This window comes from Lynx canadensis, chromosome E1 (genome assembly GCF_007474595.2).
Source record: "Lynx canadensis isolate LIC74 chromosome E1, mLynCan4.pri.v2, whole genome shotgun sequence".
Classification (NCBI taxonomy): Eukaryota; Metazoa; Chordata; class Mammalia; order Carnivora; family Felidae; genus Lynx; species Lynx canadensis.
In genome coordinates, this window is record NC_044316.2 from 40,686,502 (window position 1) to 40,708,727 (window position 22,226).

Sequence of the window (22,226 nt, forward strand, 5' to 3'; positions counted from 1 at the left end):
AGTCTGATTTGGAGCCTGGAAGACAAAGCCATGTAAGGTCTGTGGAAATCTCTGCCGCCCTGCTTCTGGCCCGCCCCGCAACCCCAGCCTGCCCCGCCCCCTCCCCAGCCTTCCCATGTCCTTCCCACCCTCCCCACCCTCAGTATCCTGAACCGCTGAATAGCCGGAACCTTAGCCAGAGTCCAGGAGACCCCTGTATAGAAGCTAAGAGAACTTCCTCTGCTGATCTGAGAATACACGTCTCCACTGCAGCTCAATTCTCTGTCCTGCTGTCACTGACAATGAACCAGAAGACCACTCTGGTGCTCCTCGCTCTGGCCGTCATCACAATTTTTGCCTTGGTGTGTGTCCTGCTAGCTGGCAGGGGAGGAGATGGGGGTGAACCCGGCCAGCCTCCCCGCTGCCCCTCTGTCTCCCCCAGTGCCCAGCCCCGGACACCCCCCAGCCAGAGCCAGCTGTTTGCAGACCTGAGCCCAGAGGAGCTGACGGCTGTGATGAGCTTCCTGACCCAGCAGCTGGGGCCAGGCCTGGTGGACGCAGCCCAGGCCCGCCCCTCGGACAACTGCGTCTTCTCGGTGGAGCTGCAGCTGCCCCCCAAGGCTGCTGCCCTGGCCCACCTGGACAGGGGGAGTCCCCCGCCCGCCCGGGAGGCACTGGCCATCGTCTTCTTTGGCGGACAACCCCGGCCCAACGTGAGTGAGCTGGTGGTGGGGCCGCTGCCGCACCCCTCCTACCTGCGGGATGTGACGGTGGAGCGTCACGGGGGCCCCCTGCCCTATCACCGACGCCCCGTGCTGATGCGAGAGTACCGGGACATACACCAGCTGATCTTCGACAGAGAGCTGCCCCAGGCTGCTGGTCTCCTCCACCACTGCTGTTTCTATAAACGCCAAGGACGGAACCTGGTGGCGATGAACGTGGCCCCCCAAGGTTTGCAGTCAGGGGACCGGGCCACCTGGTTTGGCCTCTACTACAACATCTCAGGGGCTGGGTTTTTCCTGCACCCCGTGGGGTTGGAGCTGCTGGTAGACCACAAGGCTCTGGAGCCTGCGCACTGGACCATCCAGAAGGTGTTCTTTCAAGGCCGCTACTATGAGAGTTTGGCCCAGCTGGAAGACCAGTTTGAGGCCGGCCTGGTGAATGTGGTGCTGATCCCAGACAACGGCACAGGTGGGTCCTGGTCCTTGAAGTCCCAGGTGCCTCGGGGTCCGAGTCCTCCTCTGCAGTTCCACCCCCAGGGCCCCCGCTTCAGTGTCCAGGGGAGTCAAGTGGCCTCCTCATTGTGGACTTTCTCCTTTGGCCTTGGAGCTTTCAGTGGCCCAAGGATCTTTGACATCCGCTTCCGGGGAGAACGGCTAGCTTATGAGATCAGTCTCCAGGAGGCCTTGGCCATCTATGGTGGAAATTCCCCCGCAGCATTGCTCACCCGCTATATCGATGGCAACTTTGGCATGGGCAAGTACTCCACTCCCCTGACCCGGGGGGTGGACTGCCCCTACCTGGCCACCTACGTGGACTGGCACTTCCTTCTGGAGTCCCAAGCCCCTAAGACAATGCGTGATGCCATTTGTGTGTTTGAACAGAACCAGGGCCTCCCCCTGAGGCGCCACCACTCAAATTTCTACTCCCGCTATTTTGGGGGCCTTGCAGAGACAGTGCTGGTCCTCAGATCTGTGTCGACCTTGCTCAATTATGACTATCTGTGGGATATGGTCTTCCATTCCAGCGGGGCCATAGAGGTCCGATTCCATGCCACCGGCTACATCAGCTCAGCATTTCTCTTTGGTGCTGCCCGAAGGTACGGGAACCAGGTTGGGGAGCACACGCTGGGCACCGTCCACACCCACAGCGCCCATTTCAAGGTGGATTTGGATGTAGCAGGTAAGATATTCCAGCAGAAACAAGGATTCCAGAAGAGGGGACTGAGAGTTGTCTGTTTGCTTTGGGTTTTCTGGAAGTTATCAGGAAAGGCAGATCTGAGCATGAGTTGTGGTTTCATACTTCCACTTTTGTTGGACGGGAGAAAGTTGGCTGCTGAATTTTATTTGGATCTTAGCTCATTGGCTGAGAGCAATGTCACCCTCCCTCCACATGACCTCATCTGAAAATCTTGAGAAATGGCAAAGCTCAGGGAGGAGGCAGCCTCTGGGCTCACAAGGTCCCCTTTGCCCTCCTCCCTCCCTCCCTCCCTCCCTCCCTCTTATACAGGCCCCACTTCAGGGAGGCAGCCCTTCATTTTTCAGTTCATTTCTCTGTGTCTGGCCTGTGGTGCTGAGGTTTTGGAGGCTCTGTTTGCATGGTGCCAAGTCCCTGGCACATGCAGGCCCGTCATGGAATACCCCAGGTTGTACATTTCCTTGGGAGATGAAGCCCCCCTCCTCCCTGAAATTCCATCTCTCTCTGGGCACAATACACTTTATAGCATAGGTGCTGTGGAGTGTTCAGATAGATCCTGGGGTTAGTGGTCACCGAGAGCGCCAAAGATACGTGAGGTCTTGGAGTCTGTCTTTCCACTTTTCTTCCCCACATTAAGTCAATCACCCATTTTTTTTCTGGTCTGCCTCCAAAATGTGTCAAAGCCTTGCTGAGCCAGCCTTCTCGCTGCTGTTTCCACTCTTCTTCCTCTCAGGTCCAGGGGCCACCTACCAGCCTGTGCCTGCATGCTCCCCTGGGTAGCTCCAAGTTTCCCCATCACCTATAAGATCCGCTCTCAGAGGGTGCAAGGCCCTCCTTCCCCTCAAGAGTGCGGCTCCAGCCCGCCTTTCAGGCTCCTCCCCCGGCTGTCTTAGCCACGCCCACCCCCTCCGAGGCCTGGGACACACGAGTCACCCCAGTCACACACGAGTCAGGCTTCTATGCTTTTGCTCATGTTTCGTCCCTGCCTAGAACGCCCTGCTGTGCTGGTCATATGTCCTGATACAAGGCTGAAAGGCACCCAGGAAGGCCCCCTTTTCCGGCCTGCGCCTGTATTCTGTGACCTTGGACCGTGAATGTGCTCCTCAGGCACAGCAAGCCAGCCAGGGCTTTGCCTGCTGCAGCCTCCGTGAGAGCAGGAGGGAAAGCACAGGATTTCATTCCTCCGTGTGTCCCAGGGCTGAGCACAGTCTCTCCATTAATAAGTGTGAAGGAGTAACGAGTGAAATCCTTGAGGAAACACTTTACAGGTCAACAGCTTTGGCTGAAAGATCAGGGATATCTTGGGGAGAGGGAAGGGGAGCAGGGGGCACACCCAGTTCTGGGTTTCTCTTTGGCCCCACTCTGAAGCAGTGAGTGGAGGGGAGGGGACAGAATCCAGAGGGGACAGGGCAGCTGCGTGACCAGCCCTCCTTCCCGCCCACCTCCACCCCACCCCGGCAGGACTGGAGAACTGGGTCTGGGCTGAGGACATGTCCTATGTCCCCATGGCGGTACCCTGGAGCCCCGAACACCAGATGCAGAGGCTGCAGGTGACCCGGAAGCTGCTGGAGACTGAGGAGCAGGCCGCCTTCCCCCTGGGAGGCACCCCACCCCGCTACGTGTACCTGGCCAGCAACCACAGCAACAAGTGGGGTCACCCGCGGGGCTACCGCATCCAGATGCTCAGCTTTGCTGGGGAGCCGCTGCCCCAGAACAGCTCCATGGAGAGAGCCTTCAGCTGGGGAAGGTGAGCGGCAGGGTGTCAGAGAGGGGCTGGGGGAGGAGTGAGAAGGAGTGGGAACCCAGCTGAAACTGTATTCGAGGGAGAGGTGGGAGCTCCGTTAGGATTTCCCAGTTGCCAAAATGCATGCACCGGGCATATGTTCCCTGCGGAAGGCTAAGGCCCAGGCGGGAGACCCCTTCCTCATTTTGGATGGGGGGAGACGCCATGCTGTGAAATGGCAGGGGGATGATCAGAAAGCAGGATGTGGAAAGAGGTTGGCTGACCCACTGAGGTAGCACCAGAGTCATGGTACGAGTGAGATGGGAAGCCGGAGGTCTGTGCACTCAGCCCCCCTTCCATCATAATCAGGCAGCAGGACAGGGTTAGTGACCATGGAGGCCTGACCAGTGCCTCCCTAGGTACCAGCTGGCAGTGACTCGGCGGAAGGAGGAGGAACCCAGCAGCACCAGCATCTACAATCAGAACGACCCTTGGGCCCCCACTGTGGATTTCACCGACTTCATCAACAATGAGACCATTGCCGGAGAGGTCAGTTGACTGTGGGAGGGTGAGGGGAGGGAGACAGGGGCACAAAGAGGAGCCCCACCTTTTCTTTAGTTCCCTGAAACCCATCTGGTCCCCCAGGGGCGGAGCCGACTCCTGCCTTCCGTGCTTTTGCGGATCCACCATTACCTCATGGGAGTTCATTTGCAGACACTGGCCGAGGCCCCAACCCATCCTGGAGACCCTGTGGCTTTCTGAGTCTTAGCTTCATGGACTTTGTCCTTTGGGGGCCTCAGGATTCAAGGAGGGCTGGAAGACCACACTTCTTGTGTGTAAAGCTTCTCTCATTTCTGGCTTGACCTCTGAAAGATTAATTTCTGAATGTCAGACACTTTTGCCTCCTAAGCCCTGGTCTCCCCACTCCATCCTCCTCTCAATCATAGTTGGGGACACGTGGAGAGCGAGAGAGAGAGGCTAGCTAAAGTAGCCTGTGGGCGTCATTCCTCTGGGGGTGGATAGGCTGATGGTGGCATGATGAAACATGTCCGAAATGGAGAGCACAGGCTGGGACAGGGAGGCAGGGGCTGCTCCCAGTATGAAGCTGACTATGCTCGGACTCCTGGGCCAGTGGGAAAACTGTTTAAAGACTTAAGATCCTTTCAAGGAAAGGTGGGCTGGCAAGGTGGATCTGTACACACAGGGCTACTGGAGGAGGCAGGCATGTCCTTCGCAAAGCCAGGCCTCAGGACCATCTTTCTTCTCCCCTGCCAGGACTTGGTGGCCTGGGTGACAGCTGGCTTCCTGCACATCCCACATGCAGAAGACATTCCCAACACGGTGACTGTGGGGAACGGTGTGGGCTTCTTCCTCCGACCCTACAACTTCTTTGACCAGGACCCTTCCTTCGATTCTCCTGATTCCGTCTATTTCCGGGGGGACCAGGATGCTGGGGCCTGCGAGGTCAATCCCATGGCCTGCCTCCCCCAGGCTGCTGCCTGTGCCCCAGACCTCCCTGCCTTCTCCCACGGGGGCTTCTCTCACAGCTAGGGGGGTCCCTGGGATGGGGAATGTGGCCAGGGGCTCCAGGGCCAGGGTGTGCGGGGAGGGGAACAGTGGGCACTGGGCCAGGCAGCCTGGTACCCTCTTTTCCCCCAAGGCCCCTCTGTATGGCCCTCCCTGACACCCCCTCCCTGCTGGGAGCATCCTGAGCCTGTGATGCCCGACCCTGGGGGAGGGGCAGAGACACAACTCAGCTTTGTTGGCCCCAGACCTGCTGGGTTCCTGTCCCAGAGAGAGTGGCCAGCCGAAGCCTGGACTGATGGCCAAGCTTTTTCCAGAAGACTCCTGTTTTTTGTGGGTTTGTTTTTGTTTTTGGTTTTTATTTCTGGCTTTCCCAAATCTTTTTCATCCATCTCCAGGTTCCTCCTGAGCCTCCTCAGTCCCTCACTTGGGAGGTGAGGGTGGCGTTTCTGCACTGGGGATAGTCCCCTAGAAGCCCCAGGGCAGGGTTCCTGCCAGGCCTACATATCCACGGATGAGCTAGAAGGGGTTCCTTAGCCCATGTTCCTCTTATACGAGGCCTCCTTCTCTCCCTCCTTCTCCCTTTTGCCTACTGTTTCTTCTTCATTTCCCACCTGTTCTTATATCCTGAGATTTCCCTCCCAGCCCTGAGAAGATGTTCCTCTGTCCCGATGCTCCCCTAGCCTTGATTTCTCAACTTAGGTCTCCTCCCCTGACTCTATGCCTGTGGAAGTCTCAAAATGCAAGGGACATCTAGTTTGAGAGGACAATCCCTGTCTGTCCCCTGTGTCTGTCACAAACCGGACTAGGAGTTGTCCCCACCCCTGTCCTGGGGCAGGCTGTAATTCCCCGAGAAAGTTCCCTCCGCGCCTTTGTATTCACCTGCCTCGAAGTCTCCGGCAGAGGATGGTCACACAGACAGCAGCCGCTCAAGTTAGCATTTGAGGTGGATTTGTGGGTGCAGTGGTAATGAGGAGCGGTCATTTTTGCCAGCGGTGTATGTGACCAGTGACCTCTACCCCGCAGCAACAGACATGGAAGGCTGGTGGGCACCAATGGTGAGAAGCAGTGAGACCCAAGAATTCCAGCAACCTAGAGGTGTCCAACACAGGTGGCCATGCAAATGAGCTGGGCGGGGCGGGGGGTGGCTCCCACCACGCTGTCCTTCAAGGGGGTCTGGGCGAGGGATGAGTATACCAATAGTGAGAGATTGGAAACAACAGAAACATCCTTTCCTAGAGGATTGGTTAACTAAATTCTTGTACCGCCTTACTATGCAGCTATAAAAAGAATTCTCTCTCTTTGTATACTAATATGGAATGATCTTCCAATGCGAACAGCAAGGTGTATGTAGTGCCCCTCCCCTCTGGGTTGTAGAAGGGAGGAAACTATAAGTACATATTCACGTGGGGGTGGCTCAGTTGGTTAAGCATCCCACTCTTGATTTCAGCTCAGGTCATGATCTCACAGTTTGTGAGCTCAAGTCCCACATTGGGACTGTCAGTGCAGAGCTTCCTTGGACTCTCTCTCTCCCTCCCTCTCTCTCTCTCTGCCCTTCCCCCATTCTCTCTCTCTCTCTGTCTCTCAAAATAAATAAACTTTAAAAAAATAAATAAATACATATTCACTTGTATATGCATATTCACAAGAGACTAGTGATACTTTTGGGGAGGGGAACCGGGAGGTGGGGACGGGGCAGGGAGGAGACTTAGCACACTATATACCCTTTTGTATATTTTGAATTTTGAGCCATGTGACTGTATTACCTATTCAAAATTAATAAAAAATGGACCCAACCAGTACCTGACTTTTTTTTTTTTTAATTGACAAGTCTTTTAGGAAGGGTTGAGGGTAGGTGGAGGGTTAAGTAAGTGAAGGTATGGACCCAGGGACTCAATTTGGTAAAGTTTATGAGACCCGGAGAATGGATGTGGCCTCTGGTAACTCCTTTGCACTTTCTTGTCTGTCTATCCCCGATAACAATGCGAAACTTCAGCCACCCTCTCTCACTCCCTCTCTGTCTCTCTCTCTTTTTTCCTCCTCTCTGTCTCTCTTCAAAGAGGGGACAATGAGAAACAATGTAGAGAATTGACCTCTGCCTGCTGGAAGCCCAGGCCAGGCCAGGAGGTGAAGTTCAGGAAACCAGTTTGGGCTTCCGCTCAGCCTCTGACCAGAGGGAGACCCTGTCTAGGGAACTCAGGCATCACAGAAGCTTCTGTTACCTTCTGTGCTGCCTCAAGCCCAAGTTCACTTCTAGGTCAATGAGACAGTGGGTGGGGATACATCAGTAAGCTGGAGAGAAACTAGGTTCCAAAGAACAGGGAGGAAGACCTCAGCGAGGACAGCGGGCCAGTGACAGCTGCGTTACTTTGTGGCACTGCCTGCCTGGGGTGAAAGGAGTGACAACACAGAAGGAGACTGAGGACAAGGAGTGACTGAAGACTGAGACACAGGAGAAAAAGGATGTCATGACCAGCTGTGGGCTCTGACACTGACTTTCTACTTCTCTTTCTCCGACCTAAGTAATTTAACTTCTCCGCTACAGGCTGACTCTTCTTATGGTCTGCCGCACAGTGGTCACTGCTGGGGGAAATGGAATAAAGGGATGCTGGCGTCCACCCCTCCCCCCTCCCCATCACACTGACATGAAGCTTATGACCTCGAAACCCATGTCCACACCAAAGAGCGTGAGCGCTTGTGTGCCGTCATATGTGTGAGTGGGTGCAAATGCTCGCCAGCATTTGTCTGAAAATGTAACTGTGTGTGGTTGTGTCTCTGCATGTCACCGTAGGGATGACACCACCTGCCCCAGCCTCAAATAAGAGGAGGTAAGATGGACCTGTGGATCATTAGAACGTCCACCCAGCTGGGGTCAGGAGGGCTACAAGGTGGACCTCCAGCCCCCTACCCCAATCCAATCTCTTCCTTAGACCACTGAGGCCAGCTTAGTGTGTTGGCGTCACATTTGTGATCAAGCGATAGGAGTGAATACTTATCAAGGATGTTAAATTCTGAAGGGACGGGTGCCCCAGTGCTAAAATCTTTAGGACATGGACTCATCGCCCTAAGAGGAGCTGGACAAGGGGAGCCCTGAGGCTTGGGTCAGAGGGCATAACTGGGACTTCTCTGGGAATGTAGACACTAGAACGCCCTGGAAGGAGCACATGTACTCACCTGCCTCTGCTCTCCTGTGGCCCCCAGGAAGGGCCCCAGCTCCAAGTACAAGAAGATTCCTTCATGCTTCCAACGAAGATTTACAGCGTGCCTTCTAAGGGCCAGGCACATGCAAGGCACTAGGATACACCAGTGAATAGGATGCACATTTTTTGTCCTCGGGCAAGTGAGGCCAGTAAAGGACCGTTAAAAGGGAGGTGGGAGGGCGACAGTAGCAGGGGCTCCTGACTTGGGTTTGGGAAGGGCTCCTGTGAGACATGATGTCCAAACTGGGGATAAGGAGGACAGTGGAGAGAATTTTCCAGGCTGAGGAAACAGCATGATCAAAGACCAGGAGGTAACAAGGTGGCACCATCCAAGTACCCAAGTTCAATGAGAGGCATGTGGGCTATAGGGAGAGCCCGGAGGGGCAAGCAGGGAACAGATGAGGGAGGGAGTTCTTGCAAGCCATGGTTACTCTAAGAGAAATGGGGAGCCATGGAAAGACTTGGGGCAAGAGAGTGACAATTGTCATATTTGCCTTTTAGAACATTCCCTCTGGCCCAGATACAAAGCACAGAGTTGACAGAAGACCTGGCCATGGGCAGTGGGTCGGAAGTCAGAAATGATGGTGGCCTGAACTCCTGGCAGGGACTGGGGGAGGACCCCTGTGGGGAGTCTGGCCGATGAGGTGAGGCCGTTTCTGAGCTGCTCCAATCAGAACCCCACATCTGCATGCCTCCCTCCTCCCTTCTCCCTCCCACACTTTCTGCTGAGGTTGCTGGGAAAATGAGGAGGGCTCTCTGGCCACTAACTGGTCTTTTTCCTCCAGAACGGAAGAGCATTTTATTTAACGAGCACTTAACAGATCACTTGGGAAGGTCAGATGCTGATTGAAGAAAAATCCCAACAGTGCGGCTCTTCTATAGTTGGTGCAGTCATGTGATAATTGGTTAACTCATCCTTGTAGACTTTATACAATGCAAAGGTTTGAGAAAACTTAAACCCCTATAAAAGAAAAGGAACTTGGTGCCCCTGTGACAGCTTCTTTGACTGTTCTGTGATGAGGATGGGCTCATTAATTCCACAGCCTTTTTACCTGCTTAAGGGGGACCCCACCCTTCGGGCTCCCCCCAGAAGGTTCTCCTTCAGTTATCCACTCCTCCGTCTGTATCTTTTTATCTCTCCCTCTTTGTTGGCTTTTCTTCTCCACTCTCATCTTGCTAAGCCTTCCTGGGGACCCTGCATCTCCCTGACAGGGTCTTCTCTCTCTCTCTCTCAGTCCGTGCCTTTTCAAAAACCCCTTCTTCCGAGGCATGTTCTATCCTTCCTGGGTCTGCTTCCTCTGCCTCCCCAGTCACTCTCGACCCATTGCCCTCCCTCTGCCGGCCCACAGCCACAGCCATTGCTCTGACAAAGGTCACCAGTCACTTCTAAATGCAGAATCAACGGGCTTTTCCAGGCACCTACTTTCTGGACCTTTTGGTGGCATTTGACAACACCACCTACTCCTGCCTTGACTTCCCCACATTCTGACCCCTCCCTGTCCATGCTGCTTCTCGGTCTCATATGCTGGCTCCTTTACCTCTGCTCCCCCACCAGCCCACATAGGCCCAGACCTTGGCATTTTCCAGGATGCCATCTTGGGCCTCCTCTCTTCTCTTTCCAGAAGTCCTCCCTGGGGTGATCTCAGGCTCTCTTTAACTGCTAATACTGTTGTTGGCTGAAATGTCTATGTCTAGCCTAGAACGTCTCTCCTGTGCTCCAGACCCATAGAGCCAATTGCCCTATTTCTAAGCCTCTGTGCTGGGACTTCCCATGACCACCTCAAACTCAACCTCGTTGGTTCCCCCTTAAACTTGCTGCTCTTCGGGGCGCCTGGGTGGCTCGGTCGGTTGAGCGTCCGACTTCGGCTCAGGTCACGACCTCACGGTTCGTGAGTTTGAGCCCCACGTCGGGCTCTGTGCTGATGGCTCAGAGCCTGGAGCCTGCTTCGGATTCTGTGTGTCCCTCTCTCTCTGCCCCTCCGCTGTTCACGCTCTGTCTCTCTCTGTCTCAAAATAAATAAAAACATCAAAAAAAAAAAACAACTTGCTGCTCTTCATGTATGTCCTTTCTGGTGAAAAGTCCCATCACCCATCCAGTCACAGGAAACCTTTGTGTCACCTAAAACACTGTGTTCTTCTTCGCCTACCCACACCCAGTTGGGCACCCAGTCCTGTCACCTCTGCTCTTCAACATCTTAGACTTATTCCTTTTTCTCTGTCCTTGAGGTCACCGACCTCATCAAGTCCACCCCACACCCCAGCGCTGCTCCACACCTCCACACTGTTGCCACAGCTGTCGCCCTACACTGCAGACCTGCGTGGAGCATGACCTGTGTGCACAGGGTTGACCCCCCTGGGCTTCGGTAGCAACAACCCCGCTGAGACACAGCGTGTTCTGTTCTGGGGCCCAGTCTTCAGCCCGCAGGCAGGGGGTGGCCTCTGGCTCCAGGGAATAAACTCATCCTATTCACAGAGGCCAGGGGTCAAGTTTATTCAAAGGGAAATAAGACCTAATGAGAGGCACGTGGTCCTGTCTCCGGAGTAATGCTTCAAAAGGGACACCTTTTGTGACAATTGCAAAGAGGTATCAGAGGGAACAGTGTGACAGCAAGACACCTAGGGAAGATGGTTGAGGTGGCATCTTTTATATACCTGCTTCCCCACCAGCCAAGGCAAAGGGCTCTCCCCCAGTCATGACCCACCTCCCCACATGAGAGCCCTGTGATACCTTACTGGAGCCAACATTCTTTTATTTATTTTTTTAATGTTTATTTATTTTTGAGAGAGGGAGAGACAGAACATGAGCAGGGGAGGGGCAGAGAGAGAGGGAGACACAGAATCCAAAGCAGGTTCCAGGCTCCGAGCTGTCAGCGCAGAGCCTCGTGCGGGACTTGAACCCACAAGCTGTGGGATTATGACCTGAGCCGAAGTCGGACCCTTAACAGACTGACTATCCAGGCATCCCTAGAGCGAACATTCTTGACTTCTGCTTGGTAGGTCAAGACAAAGAAACGTGAGCCATCATAATGATGTGCTCTTAGCTGGGAGCTGGGACGATAACTTACCAAAGAGCCTGGACCCGAGTTCCCGGGGTTACGCGCTGCCTGTGGCCAGGGCTTAGGCCTTGACATTAGGTTCTGTTTCCTCTTATCCCACACAGGCCCATTCCCAATGACCCCTTCTGCCTTCGTGGTGGTAATCCTGTTGTCTCTGTCTTGACCACGAGTTCTACTCCCAAGTGGATTCTACTCCCAAGCACTCAGGGGTAGGTATGAAATGTCATGTTTCTTTATGCTTCTATATCAGATAACAAGCTCGGTGCCCTTGTACCTGGTTGGCAGGAAATTCATTCACGGGCATGCTTGTGGGGGTTCTCATCTTCAGAGTTAGGGAAGACCCTGTAGTCTGAGATTTGGGTGGGGGTTGGGGGGAATGGTCAACTAGTTTTCAGGTGACAGTGGTCACTGCTCTTATGTTCACTTTCTGCGGCCCTGAGGCCAGCCTTGCTGGGGCAGAGTTGGGAGGCGGCCCTGCCCTGGGATTGATGGCACACCCACTCTCCTGTGCAAAAGCCCTATTCTCTCCTTTTTCTCTCACCGACAATAGCCCTGACTAGAGCCCTGACAATAGCCCAGATGACCCAAGAGGTACTGGTTAAAGCTCTTGTTTTGGGAAGGGGACTGTGGAGGGGACCTGAAGGATGAAAGGGAAGTGGATTTGTCACAGTACATTCCTTTATGCTTTCTACATGTATCTACCAACTGTTGTGTGTGTGTTCATCAAAATGTTTTCAAAACATTTTTTAAATCAAAAATTTTTTAAATACTTTCTTCCACACAGAGCTTCTGCAGAGTATGAAAACCAGATCAGCGAAAGAAAAACCCAGTTCTGGGGCGCCTGGGTGGCTCAGTCGGTTGAGTGTCCGACTTCAGCTCAGGTCATGATCTCGCAGTTTGTGGGTTTGAACCCCGCATCGGGCTCTGCACTGAGAGTTCGGAGCCTGGAGCCTGCTTCGGATTCTGTGTCTCCCTCTCTCTCTGTTCCTTCCGTGCTCAAGCTCTGTCTCTCCCTGTCTCTCAAAAAATAAAATAAAACGTTTAAAAAAAAGTTACAAAAGAAAGAAGAAAACCAGTTCCATTTTCCTTGAGGACCCAACACCAAGGGCTTGCTTCCCTGGGGATGGAGGGCCCCAACTTTTTGGGATGGAGGACCCCAACTTTCTCACCATTTTAGAGAGAGCACCTCTACTCCTACTTCTTTGAAGAACAAGGGAAAGGAAAACCCTTTGAGTTTCCATATCAAAATACAACTGGACGAGGGGCCCCTGTGTGGCTCAGTTGTGGAACGTGCGTCTCTTGATCTCGGGGTTGTGAGTTCAAGCCCCACACTGGGTGTGGAGATTACTTAAAAATAAAATCTTTAAAAACCAAAACCAAAACCAAACTACAGCTGGATGTATAAATATTTCTGGATAAGCTGACCTTTTTGTTATCAATTTACCTGGTTTAACTCTCCCAGGCTCCCAGATACCTCACCGTCTACCCGCAATTACTGCCTTGCTTAAAACATGTACCACACAAAGTGGGTGATGGGCATTGAAGAGGGCACCTGTTGGGATGAGCACTGGATGCTGTATTGAAACCAATTTGACAATAAATTTCACATTAAAAAAAAAAAAACATGTGCCACACAAAACTTCCCTATCTTACCTCTTCTGCCCCCATTTTGTCCCCACCTCATACCAAACTCACCGACCTTTTGGCCATTCTCTGCCCATGCTGAGCTGTTTCGAGTTTCTCTACCTTTGTACCTTCTGTTTCCTTTGACTGACATGTTTTTCCCCTTCTCTGCCCAGAGAACGCATTCTTCCCACAAGGTCAGTCTCATGTCTGTTTCTGGGGAAATCTTCCTGGGCAGGTCCATGCTGGGAAGGATTCTCCTCCAGGTTCATGAGGCAAGCATCTCCCCTCCCTGGAACCTTCGGTCTCTCCTTGTTCCTCTCAGGACCTGACTGCCCAGGTGACGGTGGCCTCTTGCACATCACCTGGCAGAGAATGGAGGTGGCTTTGCTCTCTGCCTCTGCAACATTTTGGAGGAAGGTTTCCTGGAATTGAGGGCTATGGGTTGCCAAGGTAACTCCACAGCCAGTGTTCCAAGTCCCCTGACCTCTGACCTGGCCCGTCAGTCCTGCTCAAAGGGGAGACAGGGGGATCTCTGTTACACTGTGCACCTGCTCCCTGCCCCCACTTCTGACTGGTTGCACACCCTGTGTACCCCACCTCCAGTGATTTAGGGTGCTTGGAGCCTCCACAATGTTGATCTGGTTCAGCCCTTCACCACCCCCAGCTCCTCCCAGGTGTTTTATGTTCTCAGCATTACTCCCATGCCTGCCCATAGGGTTCTGGTTGATAGCTGGTGGGGAGCAGGAGAGAGTGATGAGAAGCAGAGCCTGGAGGGAAGAGGGGAATCTGGCTGGAGCGGTCTGGGCAGGTGAATTTCCATTGCAGCCTTATAGCCAGGAGAAGGGTTCCATCTGGAGGGTGGAGGGAGAGCCCAAGGACAGTCCCTTTCTGTCCCCTTTACTTCCTCTTGCTTCTACCTGTGTTATCTCCAAAACCTACCCTTCCCCCCACTTGGTTCTCCAGCCTTGACCCTAAGTGTTTGATTTGGAACAAGGGGACAGAGGCTTACATGGGCCACTTAAAGTCCAGGTTCCTACCTCAGCCCCACCTCCCAAGCTTGGCCTGACCTCTGGCCCCCTCCAGCTTCACCCCCACCCCCACCCACCCATCTGCCCTTGGCTGCTTATCTTCAATGTGTCCATCATGCCTCTTGCCCAACAGCTCTGCTCAGAGACCAGGAACCTCCAGAGACTCAAAGAGGCATCCTGCTCCCAAGTCCTGTCTGTCTTTTATCTTTCTATTTCCCATTTTGCATTCTGATTCAGGAGCCTAAGGACAGTCCAGGAGATTTACCTATGGCTATCTTCATTATTTTGTCCCTGTGTAGTGTTCTGGTGACTGGCATGGGTAATGGCGGGAGTGAAAAGGGATTGGAGAGGGAATATGAACCCGGCCAGCCTCCCCGCTGCCCCTCTGTCTCCCCCAGTGCCCAGCCCCGGACACCCCCCAGCCAGAGCCAGCTGTTTGCAGACCTGAGCCCAGAGGAGCTGACGGCTGTGATGAGCTTCCTGACCCAGCAGCTGGGGCCAGGCCTGGTGGACGCAGCCCAGGCCCGCCCCTCGGACAACTGCGTCTTCTCGGTGGAGCTGCAGCTGCCCCCCAAGGCTGCTGCCCTGGCCCACCTGGACAGGGGGAGTCCCCCGCCCGCCCGGGAGGCACTGGCCATCGTCTTCTTTGGCGGACAACCCCGGCCCAACGTGAGTGAGCTGGTGGTGGGGCCGCTGCCGCACCCCTCCTACCTGCGGGATGTGACGGTGGAGCGTCACGGGGGCCCCCTGCCCTATCACCGACGCCCCGTGCTGATGCGAGAGTACCGGGACATACACCAGCTGATCTTCGACAGAGAGCTGCCCCAGGCTGCTGGTCTCCTCCACCACTGCTGTTTCTATAAACGCCAAGGACGGAACCTGGTGGCGATGAACACGGCCCCCCGTGGTATGCAGTCAGGGGACCGGGCCACCTGGTTTGGCCTCTACTACAACATCTCAGGGGCTGGGTTTTTCCTGCACCCCGTGGGGTTGGAGCTGCTGGTAGACCACAAGGCTCTGGAGCCTGCGCACTGGACCATCCAGAAGGTGTTCTTTCAAGGCCGCTACTATGAGAGTTTGGCCCAGCTGGAAGACCAGTTTGAGGCCGGCCTGGTGAATGTGGTGCTGATCCCAGACAACGGCACAGGTGGGTCCTGGTCCTTGAAGTCCCAGGTGCCTCGGGGTCCGAGTCCTCCTCTGCAGTTCCACCCCCAGGGCCCCCGCTTCAGTGTCCAGGGGAGTCAAGTGGCCTCCTCATTGTGGACTTTCTCCTTTGGCCTTGGAGCTTTCAGTGGCCCAAGGATCTTTGACATCCGCTTCCGGGGAGAACGGCTAGCTTATGAGATCAGTCTCCAGGAGGCCTCGGCCATCTATGGTGGAAATTCTCCCTCTGCTCTTCGAAGCCGGTACACAGATGGTGGATTTGGCTTGGGTCACTTCTCTTCAACCCTGACCCGGGGGGTGGACTGCCCCTACCTGGCCACCTACGTGGACTGGCACTTCCTTCTGGAGTCCCAAGCCCCTAAGACAATACGTGATGCCATTTGTGTGTTTGAACAGAACCAGGGTCTCCCCTTGAGGCGCCACCACTCAGATATCTACTCCCAGTATTTTGGGGGCCTTGCAGAGACAGTGCTGGTCCTCAGATCTGTCTCGACCATGCTCAACTATGACTATGTGTGGGATATGGTCTTCCACGCCAATGGGGCCATAGAGGTCCGACTCCATGCCACCGGCTACATCAGCTCAGCATTTCTCTTTGGTGCTGCCCGAAGTTACGGGAACCGGGTTGGGGAGCACACGCTGGGCACCGTCCACACCCACAGCGCCCACTTCAAGGTGGATCTGGATGTAGCAGGTAAGATATTCCAGCAGAAACAAGGATTCCAGAAGAGGGGGCTGAGGTCTCCATGCCTAGCTTTAAAAATTGTCACTGAAACATGAAAAATATAAAAGTGTATGAAATAAACGTGAAAGTCATTGGATTCCTGAGAGATTTTCACCCTTAGCAGATCATTCTTCCATACTTAAAAAAAAAATTGGGGCTCCTGGGTGGCTCAGTCGGTTAAGCGTCCGACTTCAGCTCAGGTCACGATCTCGCGGTCTGTGAGTTCGAGCCCCGCGTCGGGCTCTGGGCTGATGGCTCGGAGCCTGGAGCCTGCTTCCGATTCTGTGTCTCCCTCTCTCTCTGCCCCTCCCCCATTCATGCTCTGTCTCTCTCTGTCTCAAAAATAAATAAGTGTTAAAAAAAATTTTTTTTAAATTATTCCATATTTTAAAATGTTGCATCTGCAATATTTAATAAATTATAACATTTATGATATTGTATACTATCTACAAATAGGATATAGTGATATAAATATTTAAGGTTTTTATTACCAAATTTGGGTCATAATGTACATATATTTTGCCACATCTGTTTTTTCACATAACAGCGTATCACTCATGTAAGCAACAAATATTTACTGAATGCGTATTCGTGCCAAGCACGGCATTAATGCAATTTAACAAAAGAAACAACATCCTTGCTCTTAAGAGGCTTGCATTCTAATGGGGGAGTGGAGAGCGTGTGCAGCACCTTGAAAAATATGTGTGATAGAAACATTTTTATGATTAACTGCTCTATACATCGGTTTACACAAGTGTAAAAATGGTATAACAGTACATTCTTAGTAAGACTGTTTGAGGATTAATGATGAGTACTTTAAAACACTGTCTCTTAAAAAAAAAACTTATCCATGCATTCATTCAAGTAATCCTTATACCCAACATGGGACTCGAACTCACAACCCTGAGATCGAGAGTCACATGCTCTTCTGACAGACCCAGCAAGGCGCCTCCAAAACACTTTATCTTTTGAAATAACTTTAGGGGCGCCTGGGTGGCGCAGTCGGTTAAGCGTCCGACTTCAGCCAGGTCACGATCTCGCGGTCCGTGAGTTCGAGCCCCGCATCAGGCTCTGGGCTGATGGCTCAGAGCCTGGAGCCTGTTTCCCATTCTGTGTCTCCCTCTCTCTCTGCCCCTCCCCCGTTCATGCTCTGTCTCTCTCTGTCCCAAAAATAAATAAAAAACGTTGAAAAAAAAAATTTAAAAAAAAATTAAAAAAAAAAAAAAAAAAAAAAGAAATAACTTTAGACTTGGGGCGCCTGGGTGGCGCAGTCGGTTAAGCGTCCGACTTCAGCCAGGTCACGATCTCGCGGTCCGTGAGTTCGAGCCCCGCGTCAGGCTCTGGGCTGATGGCTCAGAGCCTGGAGCCTGTTTCCCATTCTGTGTCTCCCTCTCTCTCTGCCCCTCCCCCGTTCATGCTCTGTCTCTCTCTGTCCCAAAAATAAATAAAAACATTGAAAAAAAATTAAAAAAAAAATAACTTTAGACTTAAGAAAAGTTGCAAACTTCGTCCAGTTCCCATCTACCCTTCACCCAGCTCCTTACATGTTAACATCTTACATAACCACAGTATGGCCATCAAACCAGGAAATTAACATTATTACAATACTATTAACTAAACTACAGACCTTATTAGGGTTTCATTTGTTCTTCCACTAATTTTCTTTTTCTGTTCCAGGATCTAATGAAGGATGCTGCACTGCATTTACATGACTTATCTCCTTAGTTTCCTCCAACCCGTGACAGTCTCTTAGGCTTTTCTTGTCTTTCATGACCTTCACACTAGGGAAGATATTGGTCATTATTTTGCACCATATCTCTCAAAGTGGGGTTCTCTGTTATTTTCTCATGGTTAGATTGAGACTGTACTTTTTTTTTTTTTGCAAGAAAACAAGAGAAATGACATTATGCCCTTCTCAGTCCATCATATCAAGAGATATAGTGATGTTGGCCTCAAGCACTTAGTTAAGATGGTGTCTTCTAGCTTTCTCCATTGTAAAAGTTAATATTTTTCCATTTCCTGTTAATAAATATCTTGGGGCAATTACTTTGATGCCATGTGAATATCCTATTTTTTTTCTTCTCAAATTCTTGCCCACTAATTTTTAGCATCTATTGGTGGACTTTTTTTTATGCCACAATTATTACTGCAGTGTTACCCTACTGGTCATTTCAAATTTTTTTCCTTATTCTTTATTCATTTATTAATTAGAATTCTTCATAAGGAAGGGCTATCCTCCTTTTACATTTATTTATATGTGTAATTATTCACAACTGCATGGATTCATGGATATTTATTTTACTCTAAGGGTTATAACCCAGTACTATCGTTTATTTTGTTCCTTGAACTGTTCCAGTTTTGGCCATTGGGAGATGCTTCAGGTTGGTTCCTGTGTTCTTTTGATGTGCCTCCAACCTTTTTTGAGTACTTCTTTACTTTCTGGCACAAGATGTTCGAATTTTTTTTTAATGCTTATTTTTTTTATTTTGAGAGAGAGAGATAAAAAGTGAGCAGAAGAGGGACAGAGAGAGAAGGAGAGAATCCCAAGCAGGCTCCGCACTGTGTGGAGCCTGACGCGGGGCTCAAACTCATGAACCGTGAGATCGTGACCTGAGCCGAAAATCAAGAGTCAGATGCTTAACTGACTAAGCCACCCAGGTGCCCCACAAGATGTTTGAATTTGATCTTGTATTTTCCCTGATCCAGCCCTGGAATCAACCACTTCTCCAAGGTGTTCTGGTTCCTTCTAATTGGAAGATACTATTTAGAAACCAAGACCTGGGTACCCAGAGTGCTCATTGTCACTGGGATGTCATTGCTTTTAGGATCGCTCGTTGGACTTAGCTAGAAAATATAGGTATGTATTCTGCCCGACACACACACCTCTCTTTAGCTCTGCTCCTAAGCAATATCTCTTCAAGCACTTTGAACGGTGCCTGACGCATAGTGAGGAGTATTAGCCATTGTTGCTGCTGTTGTCCTCCATATGAGCCCGTGTGGATGTACCAGAAAGAACTCTTGGCCTTTTTATTTATTTTTATTTTTTTTAATGTTTATTTATTATTGAGAGACAGAGAGAGACAGAGCATGAGCATGGGAGGGGCAGAGAGAGGGGGAGACATGGTATCTGAAGCAGGCTCCAGGCTCTGTGCACAGAGCCTGATGCGGGGCTCGAACTCACAAATCATGAGATCATGACCTGAGCTGAAGTCAGATGCTTAACCAACTGAGCCACCCAGGTGCCCCTCTTGGCCTTTAATTATCACCTCTGGGTAGAAACCCTGCGGTGTGGACTAGGGGCAGTGACTCCACAAAAGGAAACCGAGAGTGTGCTTCATCAGTCTCTGCTGTCCTCTGGTCCTTGGAAGGTGTGGAGGGAGTTTCGGCATGTTTTGGTTTACTGCTCTTTGGTCCCAGATCACTTAAGTTGATTCCTAATATGGGACCTAGTTAGATTCTAATAAAATCATTCAAAATTCCCAGAGTTCAGGGAACAGACTGTGCACTTGGCCCTGCTCTTAATTCCTTGCCAAGCCTCAAATGATAAGAAATACCCCCCAAGCTCCAGCAGCATTGGGCCCGGGGTCTGATTTTCCTTCCCTCTGGCCAGCATTTCTGCCGTCCATATGTGGTGGGGCCATTCTATGTTGCTTTCCTCTGTGTGCTGCTGTGTGGACGAAACAGAGCCAGAGTAAGACAGGGGTCCCCGCACTACCATGATACTAACCACATGCCCTTGATGACAAACTAGAGCACATTCTTTAAATCTCTAAGCCTCAGTTGTCCCATCTATACAATGGGGACAATTGTCGTTCCTCCTTCATAAGGTTGTAGTTCAAGTAAAGCACCAGTGCCCTGCCTGTGCAGAGCTCCTCGAGGAGGAGGTACAACTATTTTTATGTTAATGGCAAGGTAGTTCCGGTGGTGCTATAGGGCTTTAGACATGAGGCGTAGACCCTTTCCTTGGGTCAGGAAGAATCTGACTCCTGCACATTGCCAGCCAGGCTGCTCCAACCTCAGGGAAACCATCCTCCCTGGCAGGTCCCCAGCAGGAGAAGGTCAGTGGAGGTCCAGTCACAAGGCATCTGGGATTATTACCAGAGACGACATCAGTCAGGACCTTCTCCAAATCTCTGGATAGGAGATATCTTGGGGAGAGGGAAGGGGAGCAGGGGGCACACCCAGTTCTGGGTTTCTCTTTGGCCCCACTCTGAAGCAGTGAGTGGAGGGGAGGGGACAGAATCCAGAGGGGACAGGGCAGCTGCGTGACCAGCCCTCCTTCCCGCCCACCTCCACCCCACCCCGGCAGGACTGGAGAACTGGGTCTGGGCTGAGGACACGTCCTATGTCCCCACGGCGGTACCCTGGAGCCCCGAGCACCAGATGCAGAGGCTGCAGGTGACCCGGAAGCTGCTGGAGACTGAGGAGCAGGCCGCCTTCCCCCTGGGAGGCACCCCACCCCGCTACGTGTACCTGGCCAGCAACCACAGCAACAAGTGGGGTCACCCGCGGGGCTACCGCATCCAGATGCTCAGCTTTGCTGGGGAGCCGCTGCCCCAGAACAGCTCCATGGAGAGAGCCTTCAGCTGGGGAAGGTGAGCGGCAGGGTGTTGGCGGCTGGAGGAGGTGGACTATAAGAAGGGCCCCAAGTTGCTCAGAAGCCACTTGCCCCCACCTCCCACAGGTGTGCATGCACATACACAATCATGCACACACACACATTCCCGCAGCCACAATCTTAGTGGTATTCAAGTGCTGGACGGAGGGATCAATGGAGAGTTATGTGCCAACTCGAGTATAATAAAATGTTGAAGGTGGGTTCTAGGTCACGGGTATATGGGTGTTCACTATGCCATTCTTTCAACTTTTCTGTATGTTAAAAATGTTCACAATAAAAATTGGAGGAAAAAACAGTACGAGAAGAGCACAGATCTGAGGGAATATGCCCTAAAACCCAGGCAGGTGACACGCTGAAACCGACTTAAGATCAGAATCAGGCCATGTCTGCACACATGCATCCAGGGCGCGGGCTCAGATCTGGACGGATGCACGAGGATGACATTCCTATCTGAGATCTGAACAACGGGTCAGTTGATGTTTGAAATATGAGACACTGGACACACTCAGGAAGTCTCGGGACAGAAAGAAAGAGAACAAGCGGAGACAGAATAATAAAGAGGCTCGATGTTGTGAGACCTTTGCGCTCACTTCCTCTTTGTGCTCCCTCTCCAGTGTCGTTTCGGGCAGTAGGAGAGGCTGATGACCTTGTGCGTCTAATCCAAATCTCCTGTAGGTACCAGCTGGCCGTGACCCGGCGGAAGGAAGAGGAGCCCAGCAGCACCAGCATCTACAATCTGAATGACCCTTGGACTCCCACTGTGGACTTCACTGACTTCATCAACAACGAGACCATTGCAGGGCAGGTCAGCTGAGAGGATGGAGGGGGAAGCTCGATGGGGAGGTGAGGGAAGCAGGGATGAGCTACTTCATCCTCTCCCAAGCCAGATTCCTTGGGGGTCTTTAGAACCCACTAAAGAAAACAGCTTTGTGATTTCACGTTTTTCCTGGGCTAGTGAGCTGAATCCGTACACACAGGGCTACTAGAGGAGGCAGGCATGTCCTTCGCAAAGCCAGGCCTCAGGATCATCTTTCTTCTCCCCTGCCAGGACTTGGTGGCCTGGGTGACAGCTGGCTTCCTGCACATCCCACATGCAGAAGACATTCCCAACACGGTGACTGTGGGGAACGGTGTGGGCTTCTTCCTCCGACCCTACAACTTCTTTGACCAGGACCCTTCCTTCGATTCTCCTGATTCCGTCTATTTCCGGGGGGACCAGGATGCTGGGGCCTGCGAGGTCAATCCCATGGCCTGCCTCCCCCAGGCTGCTGCCTGTGCCCCAGACCTCCCTGCCTTCTCCCACGGGGGCTTCTCTCACAGCTAGGGGGGTCCCTGGGATGGGGAATGTGGCCAGGGGCTCCAGGGCCAGGGTGTGCGGGGAGGGGAACAGTGGGCACTGGGCCAGGCAGCCTGGTACCCTCTTTTCTCCCAAGGCCCCTCTGTATGGCCCTCCCTGACACCCCCTCCCTGCTGGGAGCATCCTGAGCCTGTGATGCCCGACCCTGGGGGAGGGGCAGAGACACAACTCAGCTTTGTTGGCCCCAGACCTGCTGGGTTCCTGTCCCAGAGAGAGTGGCCAGCCGAAGCCTGGACTGATGGCCAAGCTTTTCCCAGAAGATTTCTGTTTCTTCTAACAATTTTTTAATCTTTGTTTTGTTTTGTTTTTT

At 52.4% G+C, this 22,226-nt stretch overlaps 1 protein-coding gene across 2 annotated transcripts; it reads left to right on the forward strand.

Annotated features, from left to right (window-relative positions):
• Positions 1-133: 133 nt before the first annotated feature.
• AOC3 (amine oxidase copper containing 3) lies at positions 134-22,226 on the forward strand. Of its 2 annotated transcripts, none has more exons than XM_030296439.2 (4): positions 134-1,881; positions 3,358-3,643; positions 4,039-4,168; positions 4,895-6,939. In XM_030296439.2, exons 1-4 carry the CDS (start codon positions 282-284, stop codon positions 5,168-5,170), a joined length of 2,292 nt encoding a protein of 763 aa, XP_030152299.1. In that variant the 5' UTR covers positions 134-281; the 3' UTR covers positions 5,171-6,939. The 2 variants fall into 2 exon arrangements, with proteins under 2 accessions (XP_030152299.1, XP_032447053.1); XM_032591162.1 differs by lacking the exons at positions 134-1,881; positions 3,358-3,643; positions 4,039-4,168; positions 4,895-6,939 and adding exons at positions 14,190-15,200; positions 20,251-20,536; positions 21,235-21,364; positions 21,608-22,226.